At 46.1% G+C, this 13900-nt stretch overlaps 1 protein-coding gene, 1 long non-coding RNA gene and 1 pseudogene across 2 annotated transcripts; all 3 read right to left on the reverse strand.

The window, feature by feature from the left end:
* Nucleotides 1-101: 101 nt before the first annotated feature.
* Nucleotides 102-3352, reverse strand: LOC107275339 (MEIOTIC F-BOX protein MOF). The gene is made up of 5 exons (XM_015779360.3): nucleotides 2468-3352; nucleotides 1742-1802; nucleotides 1256-1296; nucleotides 624-794; nucleotides 102-533 (listed from the first exon to the last, which is right to left on the reverse strand). The coding sequence occupies exons 1-5, from the start codon at nucleotides 3350-3352 to the stop codon at nucleotides 318-320; spliced, it is 1374 nt and encodes a 457-aa protein (XP_015634846.3). The 3' UTR covers nucleotides 102-317.
* Nucleotides 3353-4073: 721 nt separating this feature from the next.
* Nucleotides 4074-5572, reverse strand: LOC107280721 (uncharacterized). The gene is made up of 3 exons (XR_001545277.3): nucleotides 5028-5572; nucleotides 4735-4905; nucleotides 4074-4637 (listed from the first exon to the last, which is right to left on the reverse strand). It is a non-coding gene; the product is annotated as an uncharacterized lncRNA (long non-coding RNA).
* A 3011-nt stretch (nucleotides 5573-8583) lies between these two features.
* Nucleotides 8584-11148, reverse strand: LOC107280715 (MEIOTIC F-BOX protein MOF-like; annotated as a pseudogene).
* Between the last annotated feature and the right edge of the window lie 2752 nt (nucleotides 11149-13900).

Raw genomic sequence — 13900 nt, forward strand, 5'->3', positions numbered from 1 at the left:
CTACTGGCTCCATAAACAACAGATCACCAGTTACTTGTCCCTTTTTTTTTTTTTTTTTGAGGGAAAAGTTACTTGTCTGTTACATCCATCCAACAGCGTTTTCAGGGGCCATACAAAAGAGCAGTCTACCTCTCTAGTCTCTATTGTGCCACTACTAACGACGATAATGCATATATCATTTCAAAGAAAGTTGATAGTAGTTGGTGGCACGCCCTAAACAATGAGCATAAAAGATGGCATTGCGTGGTAAACCTGAGTGTCTGTTAAAGAGAACCACTGCTGAGAGTATACCATACCACTATAATAGGAAGGCTTCTCTAAATTTTGGTAAGAATGATGGTGGCCTTTTTTAGGTCCTTCCAGAAGCCCCACATCAGTTGAAACAGTTGGTGATCACAGCAAAGTTCACTGTCATGTTTGATTTCAATCAACTTCAATTTCTGACAATGGAAGGTCACTTGGTCCTGACTTTGGAGACAGAGTCCACTCGTTCTGGTCTCCATCTCTGCCCTTTGAGTAGAACCACTTAAAAACTATTGGAAACATAAGGATTCGTAAGATGTTAAAGGAAGACCACAAAAATAATCATAAAACCAAAGTTGATAAAGATCAAAGTTGAATACCCAGCAATGCTGCAATGTAAGCTTCTCCAAATTAGGACACTTTTCCAGTAATCTTCCGAGAGCCTTGAATTTTTCCTTCAAATCACCCATGCCTTGAAAACAATCGTCTAGTGACAAGGTTCTCAGGTTGTTGAATGATGAGAATTTGTCAAATTTCTCATGAAGTATTACCTGAAATTCAAATATATAAAACCAGTGTACTATAAGTCGACCGCGAAGACTGTTTAATCAGTAGTCTAACCGAAAAACTAGCCAAACCGCGCTGTATTGTCAACTCAGAGTGACATTAACTGTGTAAAACAATTATGCAGCCACATGACACAATAAATAGGCTGTTTCATGTCTAATAGGCTGATAAATCCCGTTTGTTCTTAAAAAAATAATTAATGCACAGCTGCAGCCCATATGGACTTATTGACAAGCAAGCCCCTTAAATAATGGATAAAAAACCGGCCTGTATATCCATAAATGGATATACATAGCCAAAGGTTACATGAGTACATACACTCCACGTCTCGTAACCGAGATACACAAAAATAAATAACCTAAAAGAAAAAAAAAGACTAGATTTTTTTTCTCAACACTTCAAAAATCGGAGGTTGCAGAGCTAGCCCGCCTTTTCGCCACCACACCTTCTCATTGACATTGCAACAACCGTAAAATTTCCTCCGCTCTGCCATGAGCAAAGAAAAGGGACAGAACTAATCCATCCAACCGCCTTCACGTTGCCAAGCATCAATTTCAAGTCGGGCGGGCAATCTATGCCCCCTTGGCGTGAATGCGACCATCGCCGCCATGCCGTCATCATTGCAGAGTACCATCTCCGTCGAGCCGCTGCAGCTTATCCCGCCAAAAGTCATCACCACATCACATGAAAGCGATCACGCTGCCCCTTTGTTGTTGCTATATAAACTTGACCACTGCTAAGTCGTCGAAGCGTATCTCGTCAGAGAATTGCCATTGCCAAACCACGGCCTCCGTTGAGCTGCCGTAGCTTATCTCGCCGGAGAGCTGCCGCCACAACATCATCATCCCCGCAGTCCACAACCTCCATCGAGTTGTCGTCACAGCCTATCTCATTAGGGAGCCGCCGCCGCCACATCATCTTCGTCGCTGACCTCTGCCACCACCCTTGGCGCTACCAACTGCGCTCAGCTTCGCTCCTAGCACGCCGCCGAGCTGACCAGCCACCATCACCACCACCGAGAAGACCAACCGCCATCGCCACCTAGGTCCCTAGGGCCGCCGCTGCGCACGCCACCACCGTCAATCCTTCCGCCTCTCAGAACGCCCCCATCAACACCAAGCTCTACGCACCATGCCCTATCTCCGTGGTCGACACCGTCAGCCACCAGCCGCCTCTATTCTAGCCATGACCCTCGCCAGCTAGGGCCGACAGTGTCGTCCGCCTCCAACATGGTTCTGCCCCGCCTCGGCCGACGAGACATGAGAGAGTGAGGAGGGAGGAGGGAGAGGAAGCCCCCTGCGCCATCGCCCAGCAGCCGGCCGCCTCCATCTGCGCCGCTGCCTCGCCTCGCCACGCCAGTCGGAGACGCCGCCACCATCCGCCACCAATGCGGCGCCGGCCCGACTCGGACGGCGAGGTAGGGGAACAGAAGGGAGGGGAGAAGGAGAGGAAGCCCCCGCCTCCACTCTCCTCCATCTATACCGCGCTGCGTCGCCAGCCGGGGTCACCGGCTTTCTACCGTATTTGTCTTTTACAACACTAATAACAACTAAAGATCAGCTAATTTATGTCAGAAGATCTTACCATTGCTGATGGCAAAAATCTCTAAGAGTATCATATATAATACTTATGGAGTTAAACATTAAGGAAGGTTTACCTTGGCATGAATAGCCTCCAACTCCAAATTGGTCACATTGAATAGACCGCAAAGAAGCATGGCTTCACCTTCTGGTGAGATTTGGAAAACATTTAAAGTAACAGATGCCTCCACAAGGGAAATAGTATTTAACGAAACACCATTCTTGTATGCGCCGTACGATAAGTCCAGGCACAGGGAAGCAAGTCGAGGAGCGCTGATAGCAAGACTAAGAGAGCAGCCTATGCAGCCTTCAATCACCAGCTTGTTCAGCGTGCTGGACTCGATGTGGCTGAACTCAATGTGACAGCGGTGGAGCTCCAAGCATCGGAGCACGGGGCAGCTATCGCGCACCTGCCTCGCGAAGCCGCTGTCCAGAGCAAAGCAAGAAAGACGCAGCCTCTCGAGACGACGGAAGCAAGAACCTGAGCCCAGGTCGGGCGGCGGCCTACACCCAGAACCGGAGGGCGCGACCGCGACGTCCAGCACCCGGGGACAGTACTTGATTCCGCCGCGGATCCATCTACCGACATCGCGACTGCGATTGTCAGCCACAGCGGGATAGTCGACATCGTTGCGACGGTGATTGCGACGACTGCGATTGCCAACCGCAGCTTGAACTACCGCCCCGGTGCACACGGTGAAGGTATCTAACGTCGGAGCGTGGTGGAACATTAGCAGGTTTGCGATGAAATCCTTCATCTTCCCCCATGTCTCATCATCATCATCATCCTCCTCCTTTGAGAGGTTACGAAACTCACGGATGTCGAGGTTGAGGCTAGGCACCGAGCGCCACAGATGTACCCACCGCTTGGACAGCACGCACGTCTGCGCCATCTGCCGGGCGGGGAGGAAGGACATGACGGCGTGGAGGAGGCCATCCGGCAGCGCGCTCAGACGATCCATCGCAAGACGTCGCCGCCGCCGGCCGCCGGTCGCAGGGGAGGAGCGTGACGCGACGCGACGCGACGCCCGCCGTCGTTGGTTGCCACCGGCGATTAGGGGAGGTGAGGGTTTACGCGGCACAATGGTTTTGGGACGAGACGATGCCGAAATTTGGGGAGGGGAAAAGGTGTAAACCCAACAACCCCCGCTCCTTCTCGAGCGCGCGGATAAGCCCACGGCCTCCCTGACGGAAGCCATCGCCAAGAGCACAAGGCAGGGTTAACAATTTAAGTGGACTCCGGACTTTCCTCACTCGATTTTTTTGGTCAAATTTTGAAAAAAGAAATTCAAACTGAATTTTATTTTTATTGACAAAATTCAAACGGATTTTAGAAAAAAAAACCGATGATATCGCTGATGATGGTATCAGGATCGTGAACTCTGAGGTCTGAGCCCAAGATGGCAAGACGCAATGTTGGATTGGTTCGCTTCTTCGTTTTTTTTTAAATGATGGTATCGTGAGGATGAGTGGTCAGTGGATGCCAGAGAATACAGTATTATGGAAGTTTGTTGGACTGAGCGGGCTTCATATCGTGATCTCAGATCAAGCATGTTACATAAGCGAATTGGATTAAAATCTCATTACTATCACAGTCCACACGATAGCTAATGTTTATCTGTTGACAGCGAACTGAACTTGCAGAGCTTGCCCCGTACTTAATATACATGGAGTCATTAGATATGTGCCCAGATGAAACTGCATATATTCGACATAACGCGAGAATACTTTGTTGCTAATGAATACAGCTGGTTCCATAATGAACATCAGTCCATCAGTTACATACACGGCAAACATAAAGAGTAGTCGATCCTCTAGTCTCTACCGTGCCATTATAAGGGCGCTAATACATATATAATTTCAACATGGGGCATACAAAAGAGTTCTCTAGTCTCTACCATGCCATTATAAGGTGCTAATAGTTGGTGGTTGTACGCCTAAACAAGCAGGGTAATGGCATTGTATATGCTAATCCGAAAGAGAATCCTCCTCACTCGGAGAATCCGCAGAAACAATAGAAAACTCATTAGAGATTTTACTAAGAACGATGGTACCCTTCTTTAGGTTTCTCCAGAAGCACCACATCAGTTGAAACAGTTGGTGATCATAGTGAAGATAATCATCATATTTGATTTCAATCAACTTCAATTTCTCACAATGGAAGGACATTTGGTCCTGATTTTGGAGACAGAGCCCACCTGTTCTGGTCTTTCGCTTTGCCCTCCGAGTCCCAGAACCTCTTAAAAACTTTTGGCAGCAAAAGAATTTTTATGAGTAAGTCAAGCAAGAAAGGATCACAACAAAAAATCACAAATTCAAAGTAGATAAGAGCAAAGTTGAGTACCCAACAACTCTGCAACGTAAGCTTCTCCAAATTAGGACACATTTCCAACAATCTTGCAAGAGCCCTGAATTTGTCATTCAAATCAACTTCATCACTGAAACAACTGCCTAGTGACAAGGTTCTCAGGTTGTCGAATAACGGGAATTTATTGAACTTCTCCTGTAGCATTGTCTGAAATTCAGATATCAAAAGTAAGGTCAGCTAACCGAGGTCGGCAGGTCTTACAAATTGTTATGGAGTTATAATAGCTATGGAGTTATGCATGGAACAAAAGATATCTCTAGTGGGCTTACCATTGCCTGAATACCGTCCAACTCCAAATTGGTCACATTGAACAGGCCTCAAAGAAGCGTGGCTTGACCTTCTGGCGAGATTTGGCAAGGTATTACACTAACAGAAGCACCCACAAGAGAATTCGCCCCATTTAACAACACACCGTTCTTATGGGTGTAGTACGGAATGTCCAGGCGCAGGGAAGCAAGACGAGGAGCACTGATAACCAAACCACCACAGATCCCTCCACCTCTCGGACAGCACGCACGTCTGCACCGCCTGCCGGGTGGAGAGGGAGGACAAGATGGCGTGGAGGAGGCCATCCGGCAGAGCGCTCAGCCGATCGCCGGCGGATCCGGCTCCGACGAGGCTAGGTTTACTTACATGACTCCGCCGGCCTCAGCACCGCCGCTCCAGACCAGCCGCACCGCCGCCGTCGATTAGGAAGGATCGCGACGCCGTCGGCTGCCGAGGGTTTTGGGGGGCTAGAGAAAGAGAGAGAAGTTTAGGGAGAAAGAGGATACCGCCAGTAGATATGTTCATGGAACTTATTTTATTTTATTTGAGAAAATGTGATCAATAGCACAGAAAAAACACCGGTACCAAAAAATGATATAAATTTTTTCTCCTTTCATTTTTCTCCTTTCAACCAGAAGCATTTTTCTTCTACTTATAGCACTTCCATTACATTCTCCTTCTAAATTGATGGGTTAGTCATGATTAGGGGCGTGAAAAGAGAATTTGCATTTTATTCTAACCAAACATAAATTTGGATTGCTGGGCTATTTGGCTCGGCTTGGCTTGGAGCATCCCCAGTAGCTCATCCATATTTGATCCTTCAAATATCTATATGGTTGGTCATCCAAAAAAAGATTCATCATTCATATTCCTTCTCATTCCAACAGATCATCTATATTACATCATCTATATTCCACCCTTCTATATATTTTAGTAATATCTTCTAACTAAGCTTATATTTGTGTTTTTAAGGAATATATTTTAAACTACTAAATTTTAACTGTTTTAACTGTGTTATTAATCGTAATAATAATGGAAGAAAAATTATTAATAGCAAAAATCTAAGAGCTACAGTACATGAGTGGGAGACGGAGAGGCTACGAATATCCTCTCGCTAGCAAACGGACTTATCCTCTCGCTTAGAGCAAGTTTAATAGTATAGTCCACTATCAACTCCAATTCATATGTAGTCAATCTAATAATCAATTCGTACAATAATTGCTTACTATACTATCAATATATAGTCCCACCGTCATACACACATTGCGTCTTAGAGTTCGTGCTGCAGCTGACTACAGATCTGTAGCCCGCTACTCCCGCGAGTGGAGACGGAGTGGCGAGGGCGATGCGGGACGACACGGGCGGCGAGCAAGGCGGCGGGGCAGGGCGGAGCAACGAGGGAGGGCGAGGGCCGGGCTGCTGGGCGGCGCGACGGAGGCGGCCGCCGCTCGGGTTGTTGGGCACCGACACGGAGGGGCGCAGGGGCAGAGGCAGCAGGCGAAGGACGGCGTCTGCTAGCGTCGCATCTCGGCGGCGGCAGGTGGCCGGCGGGGGGCGGCTACACCCTCCCTCTCCTTTCAGATCTGGTATGCCTCTTCCTTGATCTCTAGCTTTACTCCTCCACTCTAGTCCCCATCGCCACCAAAAACGAGTAGAGGAAGAGGAAACTTCGGTGGAAGGCATTGATCCGAATGGGGGCGGGAGATTGGTTGTGGACGCTGGCGGTTACAGGATGGTGTGAGGAGAGAGAAACGCTAAAGTTGACGTTTCTCTCTCCCCGGATGGAGGATGAGCTAAATTTGGATTATGGGATGGAGTATCTGCTGGAGCTCTTTTTTCTACTCCGAACCTCTATTTTGTGGATAGAGGACGCGATGGAGTATCCGCTGGGGATGCTCTTGATCCCAACGGATGACAAGGGCGAGTGAGTGGGTGTGGGTGAGGTGGCCGAAGAAATGGAGGTCGTGGTGGCAGCGATGGATGAGGATAAGGTGCAGCCGATGAGGGCATGAGGCTGCACTCCACAATCTGCTGGGAAGTTGAGTGGCCACCACGACGAGTAGCTACATCGAATGTTGCGTCCAAAAACATGCCGGCCGCCGTTTGCCTCGTCGTCATTGCACTGTGCGCCTTGCCATCGTTGCACCGCATGCATTGGCCGCAGCATCAGCCTTAGTCCTACACTCCTACTCCTATCACCTACACCGCGCGCAACCGCACCGCGCCCTGGCTGCTACGTTGCGCCGCCGCATCAGTCGTAGCTCTTGCAGCCGTGCCGCACCAAAACTTTATGTGTACATACTGACATACTTTATGCCGCACCAAAATTTTATGAGTACATATTTTAGACATAAAAGTTTGCATGCATATATATAAAGTTTGTATATACGCGTATAAAGTTTGTATGTATGTGTACGTAAATTTCTGACTGTCATGAAAAAATGTAAACGGGCTGAGATCAATACATTATGAAAACTTTGTACTAGTATAGTGTATATACATTAAAAAAAGATAAAATTTGCTACATAATACTTAAAATTGGTGTAATTTGTTGATAGATATCATAAAAACATGTCACAACTGAAAGACTATAAAAACTAAGAATTTGCTGGAGGACATTTTTGACTCAATTAGAGATAAATTCTTCAAAGAGACAAAAATGCCCCTAGAGTTAAAAGAAAATGCCCCTAGGGTTAAAAGCTTTTGAGCTGAAGCTGGAGTGAAGATGGAATATGATGCATACTAGTGGTGTACTTAGGGTGAAGGCAAAATTAAAGTTGCATAGTTTCTAAATTTTTACTCTAATGTCGTGTTTGAAGCATGTGGTCCTAATGGTATTATCGTTTTTCTTAACAATTTATCTCTCTAATTGAACCGAAAGTATAATCTACTACCTCCGTCCCAAAATAATTATATTTCTAGGATTTAAAATTTGTCCCAAAATAATAGTAATTCTAGAGTACTAATTGCCCCATCAATCATCTCTTATTCAAATTTCTCCCTATTTTACCCTCATCCATCTTTCCACTCTCACATAAACACCATTTAATGAAGGGCACCATAGTCTTTCTTATCGAACCTTAATATATGCTAAACAACATAGAATTACAATTATTTTGGGATGGAGGTAGTAGAAAATTACCAATTTTTTAAATGTTAACCGAAAGTGTAATCGGAGTAGCCAACTGTTTTTGTTTCATGCCAAAAATTGCCAACTCATGCAGCTACTCCATACATAATATCTCATTGGGGAAAGAGATTTGCTAATAGGATAGATTTTGCCTGCAATATTTGGAGAAGTCAAATATGTCTAAAAGTACGAATAGTTTGTTTGTGGTTGATTTCAGGGTCTTTTGTTTAATGGACTTAACTTCTGATATTGACATACACAAAATTATTTCTTAAAAAAGTGGATATTGCATCAGTTTATTAGTTATCAAACCTAGAAAATAATAACCGAATGTGTCATATGTGCATGGAATACCAAATTAATTTAAGTCTGATGCAACATGTAAAAGGATGGGGATAAACAGAAGCAACACGAGCACCTGAATTTTTCCTAGAACAGAACTTGTATTTCTGCACCATGATGCCTGAAGAAGTATGGGATTTATGCAATTTTGTAATGAGATATAAGCACTACAAACACCACTAGTTACAGACAGAATGACACATTTACACCATAACTGACAATATCCAAATGCCCAGTAGATTGCTGCCACTTCCCTTGATCGAAAACAAACAGTCAGTTACTTGTAAAGGTGGTGGGCATATATGCAACATAAAGATAACATTTAGTTGCTACTTGATACTACTGGTTCCATAAATTGAAATCATCAGTTACTTGTTTGTTGTTACATCCAACTGTCTTCTATGCCGCTACTACGTTCAACAAAAAGTAGTTTACCACACTGCTATGCCTCTATTAATAGCGCAAATACATATATCATTTAGAAGAGAGTTGATAATAGATGGTTCTACTCCATCAACAAGCAGAACCAAAAATGGCATTGCATATGCCAAACTTCAGGAGTGTATAGGGAAGAGAATCACTCGTGAAAGTACCATACCAGGGGCTTCTCTATATTTTGGTAAGAACGATCCTAGTCTTCTTTAGGTTTCTCCAGAAAGCCCACATAAGTTGAAACAGTTGGTGATCACAGCGAAGTTCATTGTTATATTTGATTTCAATCAACTTCAACTTCTGACATTGGAAAGACACTTGATCCTGATTTTTGAGAGGCACACAGGTACTGGTCTTTTGCTTTGCCCTCTCAGTCTCAGAGCCCCCTAAAAACTTTGGTAGGCATAAGAATTTGTAAGTTCAGAAAGGTAAAGAAAAGAAACACAAACACAAAGTAGCTAAAGACCAAAGTCATACCCAGAAATCCTGCAAAGTAAGCTTCTCCAAATTAAGAGACTTTTGTAGTAATCTTCCAAGAGCCTTGAATCTGTCACTCAAATTACCTTTGTCTCGAAGACAACAGTGTAGTGACAAGTTTCTCAGGTTGTTGAATAATGGGAATTTATCCAATTCCTCATCCAGTATTGCCTGAAATACAAGATTTCAAAACTTAGGGCAGCAGGTCGTTAAAACAACGAAATCATAGAATTTCACTTCTTATACACACACACGAGATAAGATCTCCCATAAGGAAGGCTTACCATTGCCCGAGTACCCTTCAACTCCAAATTGGTGGCACTGAACAGGGCACCGAGAAGCATGGCCTCGCCGCTTGGCGACATTTGACAGTTACTTACATCAATCGATGCCTCCACAAGGGAATTCACCCCATACAATGAAACAGTACCATCCCTAACCCGAATGAGTAGACGCAGGGACGAGGAGCAATGATAACCAAGCTATGTATGGAGCGAGATGAGCAATATTCAATAGCCAAGTTCTTCAACGTGCCAGATCGAATGTGGCTAAACTCAGTGCGGCAGTAAGCGAGCTCCAGGTATTCCAGAACAGGGCAGCCAGCGCGTAGGTGCTCCGCGAAACGACTATCCAAAGCCACAGAAGAAGAGGATTTTTACGGTACAATATACTGCTAGTATATATGATCTAACGGTGTAGATTGATTTAATTTTTTATTTAATTAGATTGCAGTATAAACTTTGAAAGGGTAATTTTGTCTTTTCTTCGTTATACTATCGTTAAATCGTGCTATCGTCATGTGTTTTGTCATCAAATGACGCTCAGTATGCTCCTCCCCTAGTGCACGATAAGATCCAGGATCAGGTACTCTCAATTAGATTCAATTTGAACCAAAAATTACTAAAGTGTTGTTTTATTTTTCTATCAAATTCCTAATATGCCCTTTTATATACTGCCAGTATATATGGGTAGTATATTGTACCGTAAAAGTTCTCAGCTCTCAGGAAGGCGCAACCTCTTGAGACGACAGGAGCTCGAGGATCCTAGATGGGGCAGTTCATACTTGAGGCAGATACCAACATGGATGTCTACCACTTGTGGACAGTACTTCATGCCACCACGGATCCATCGATCGACATGCCGAAAATGGCCAGGGTTCATCAGATCCATTCCTGTATCAATCCGGAACGCGTCTAGAGAGGGAGCATATGGTGAAACATCAGAAGGTTGGTGGTGAAATCCAGCACTTTCCCCCATTTCTCGTTGGGTCCCCAATACTCGATGGATCCCGGGAACTCCCGGGGTTTGGAGGTTGAGGCAAGGCATGGAGCGCCAGAGGTGTACCCACCTCTTGGAGAGCACGCAGGTCTGCACGGCTTGCCGGGCGCGGGGAGGAAGGACATGACGGCGTGGAGGAGGCCATCCGGCAGGGCGCTCAGCCGATCGCCGGCGGCGGACCCGCCTCCGCCCGCACGGGACGGCCGCTTGGCGACGGGCTCCATGGCGGAAGTCCTGCAGTTCTGCACGGGCGCGTGGCACGTGCGGCAAGGAGCTGTGCAGAGGAGAGGGTTTTGGGGGCGAGAAATTTGGAAGAGAAGGGGATAACGGCAACAGTGTAGAACTGTAGATACGTGGATGGGTAATTCGTGTATTTTTTTTCGACTCCTCGGAACAGGTAGAATAGCAGGCTATAAACCAGCTATAAACATATTTCGAGGAGATAAAAGATAAGAGAAAATAGTAGTGGGCTAGATTTGTAAATAGTACTGACTTTAAGGTGTATGTGTGTATGACAGATAGGACCAGATATTAGTTATGAGAATAGTAGTGGGCCAGATTTGTAACCGGCTGTAGTACTAACTTTAAGGTGTATGTGTGTATGACAGATGAGACCAGATATTAGTTATATAGTATATGTTTATAGGTAACTATTGTATGAGTTGGTCATTAAGTCGACTATAGATGATTCTCTTTTTGATGTAAAATTTTAACAAAATGCCATTCTAAAAACCTAATATATTAACAGCTCCAACTTTACGAATTAAAATTTAAAGTAACATTATTTTTCATAATTTTGCATACACACATGTTTTTAAAATATTTACGAAAATATGCATTTCCTGCGAGTTGGGGCCATACCACCAGCGATGCTGGAAGATGTGGGACTGAGGGGAGGGGGTGGTGGCGCGGAGCAAACACACGCGACCGCATTGGTCCTGCGCAGCACATACGCGCTGTCATGAATGTGGCATGGAGGCGGTCGGTCTCGCGTGACCAATCCGTAGGAACACGTGCGGTTGAGCGTGACCAATTTGCTGGACCGTCCCTGTCGTCACTTTCACTCCTTTCCCGCTGCACTTACGGAGCAGTGGCCCGACTTCAACCCATGGGCAATGTGTATTTCCATACATATTTCAAAAATTTAATTCCCGCCTTTCAAGATATTATTTTGGGACTAAGAAAACATAGGTTAAAAAAAAGTTGGAGGACATTTTGGGACTGTGATTAATAAAACATAGCTTAAAAAAATTTGGAGCCGGGACAAACAGAGCCCAAATCATACATGGAACATAAACACTTTTGTAAAGGCAAATTAAAGTAGTACTTCCATAATTCCAGCAAACTAGGGGCGCCTTACCTTTGCCTGTATACCTTCGAGCTCAAGGTCGTCACATTTACCATGCCGGCGAGAAGCACGGCTTCAACCCCCGTCGGCAACGCGCGCCGCCGCCGCCGCCGCCCCACCCTGATCGACGCCTCCACGAGCGAATCCGCCGTGGAGCCATCGAACGAAACGCCATGCCTGCACGCGTACGACGTGATCTTCACGCGCACGGAGGCGAGGCGCGGCGCGCTGATCACCAGCGTCTCCTCCTCCTCCTCCTCGTCGCCGCCGCCGGCGTCGCCGCCACCACAGCCCGTGTAGTGGAGCACGAGCGTCCTCAGCGAGCCGCACCGGATGCGGCGGAACCCCGGCGCCATGGCGCACCTGCGGAGCGCCAGGTCCTCGAGGAGAGGGCAGCCGTCGCCGAGCTGCTCGCCGAAGCCGCCGTCCAGCCACGCGTGGGACAGGTGCAATCTCGTGAGGCGCCGCCATGCGCGGGAGGTGATGATCAGATCCGGCATGGTGTAGCCGTCGTAGTGGCCGGGGGGATACGAGGGGGTGACGACGTTGATCTCGAGCACCGTGGCCGGAGCCCGGCGGCGGCGCGGACCCATCTCTCGACGGATTCACGCCGGGCGGCGCCGAGGTGATCCACGAAGAGGCGGAACGAGTCCACGGCCGTCTCGTCGCGGGATCTGAGCCTGAGCAGGGTGGTGACGAAGGCGTCCATCCTCTCCCACTAGCCGGGAGAGCCGCCACCGAGGAGGGGCATGAACTCCGCGCCGTCGAGGTTGAGGAACGGCGCCGAGCGCCACAGGTGCCTCCACCGCTTGGAGAGCACGCACGTCCGCACGACCTCCCGGGCCGCCACGAAGGACATGACGGCGTGGAGGAGGTCGTCCGGAAGGGCGCCTAGCCGGTCCTCGCCGCCGGTGGTGGATGTTGATCGTCCGCCGCTACGGTGGCGTTGGCGTCGACGGCGGCGCTTGGCTACGGGCTCCATCGCAGGCAGGTACGATCGAGATGTCGTCGTTGCCGGCGGTAACTGTGCTCAGTAATTTCGGGAGATACATATATATATACACGGGAAGTGGATTTTTATCCCTCGAAAGGACATCCCCTCGTTTTATGCTTGTCATCATAAAATATTAAAAAAATGTAGAAATTTGTCAAGATAGATCAATATATGATTTATCTTCTCGTAAACATGCGACTTAAAATTCGACTTATACAATTCGAAACAAAAAAATAACAAATTTAACAATGAATTACGCGTTCTATTCATAATCAAATTTGTTATTTTTGTTTATACTTGTATAAGTTGAATTTGCATGTTTGTGAAATGACATATCACATACTCCTTCCGTACTCATAAAGGAAGTCTTTTAGGACAATGTTTAAGTCAAACCTTGGAAATATAAATCATGAATAACTCTCAAGTTATTGAGTTTGAAAATGTAAAAATTATATGAATAGATTTGCCTTGAAAAATACTTTCATAAAAGTATACATATATCACTTTTCAATAAATATTTTTATAGAAAAAAGAAGTCAAAGTTGTGTTTTGGAGACCGTGTCGCTGTCCAAAACGACTTTTTTTACGAGTACGGAGGGAGTATTGATCTACCCTACTAAAATTTTTTTCAAATTTTTTGATGATTTTCTAAATGACATGTAAAAATAAGGAGATATCTCCTTAGGGAATGATTTGAGTGTTCCATATATAAGCGGGTATAAAATATCTGAGAGAATCTGTTTATCCCTTCTTATCTTGACATATTATATCTACTGTATCTAACTACCCGATCATTAATTCCATAGGCAAAGACAACGGCTCGGATTAAAGAAAAGAGTGAAGGTAACACAGAACGGAAAATGTCATGGTTGAG

This window comes from Oryza sativa, chromosome 4 (genome assembly GCF_034140825.1).
Source record: "Oryza sativa Japonica Group chromosome 4, ASM3414082v1".
In the NCBI taxonomy this organism is placed as follows: Eukaryota; Viridiplantae; Streptophyta; class Magnoliopsida; order Poales; family Poaceae; genus Oryza; species Oryza sativa.

Excerpts from the sequence above, each read along its gene's own strand:
- LOC107275339 (XM_015779360.3), bottom strand. The coding sequence starts at position 3,352 with ATGGATCGTCTGAGCGCGCTGCCGGATGGCCTCCTCCACGCCGTCATG. Across the intron at positions 1,803-2,467 it reads TGGAGGCTATTCATGCCAAG|CTCGGCGGCGTGCTAGGAGC; the intron begins GTAAACCTTCCT and ends GTGGCTGGTCAG. Across the intron at positions 795-1,255 it reads GTTGCAATGTCAATGAGAAG|GTAATACTTCATGAGAAATT; the intron begins GTGTGGTGGCGA and ends TTTGAATTTCAG.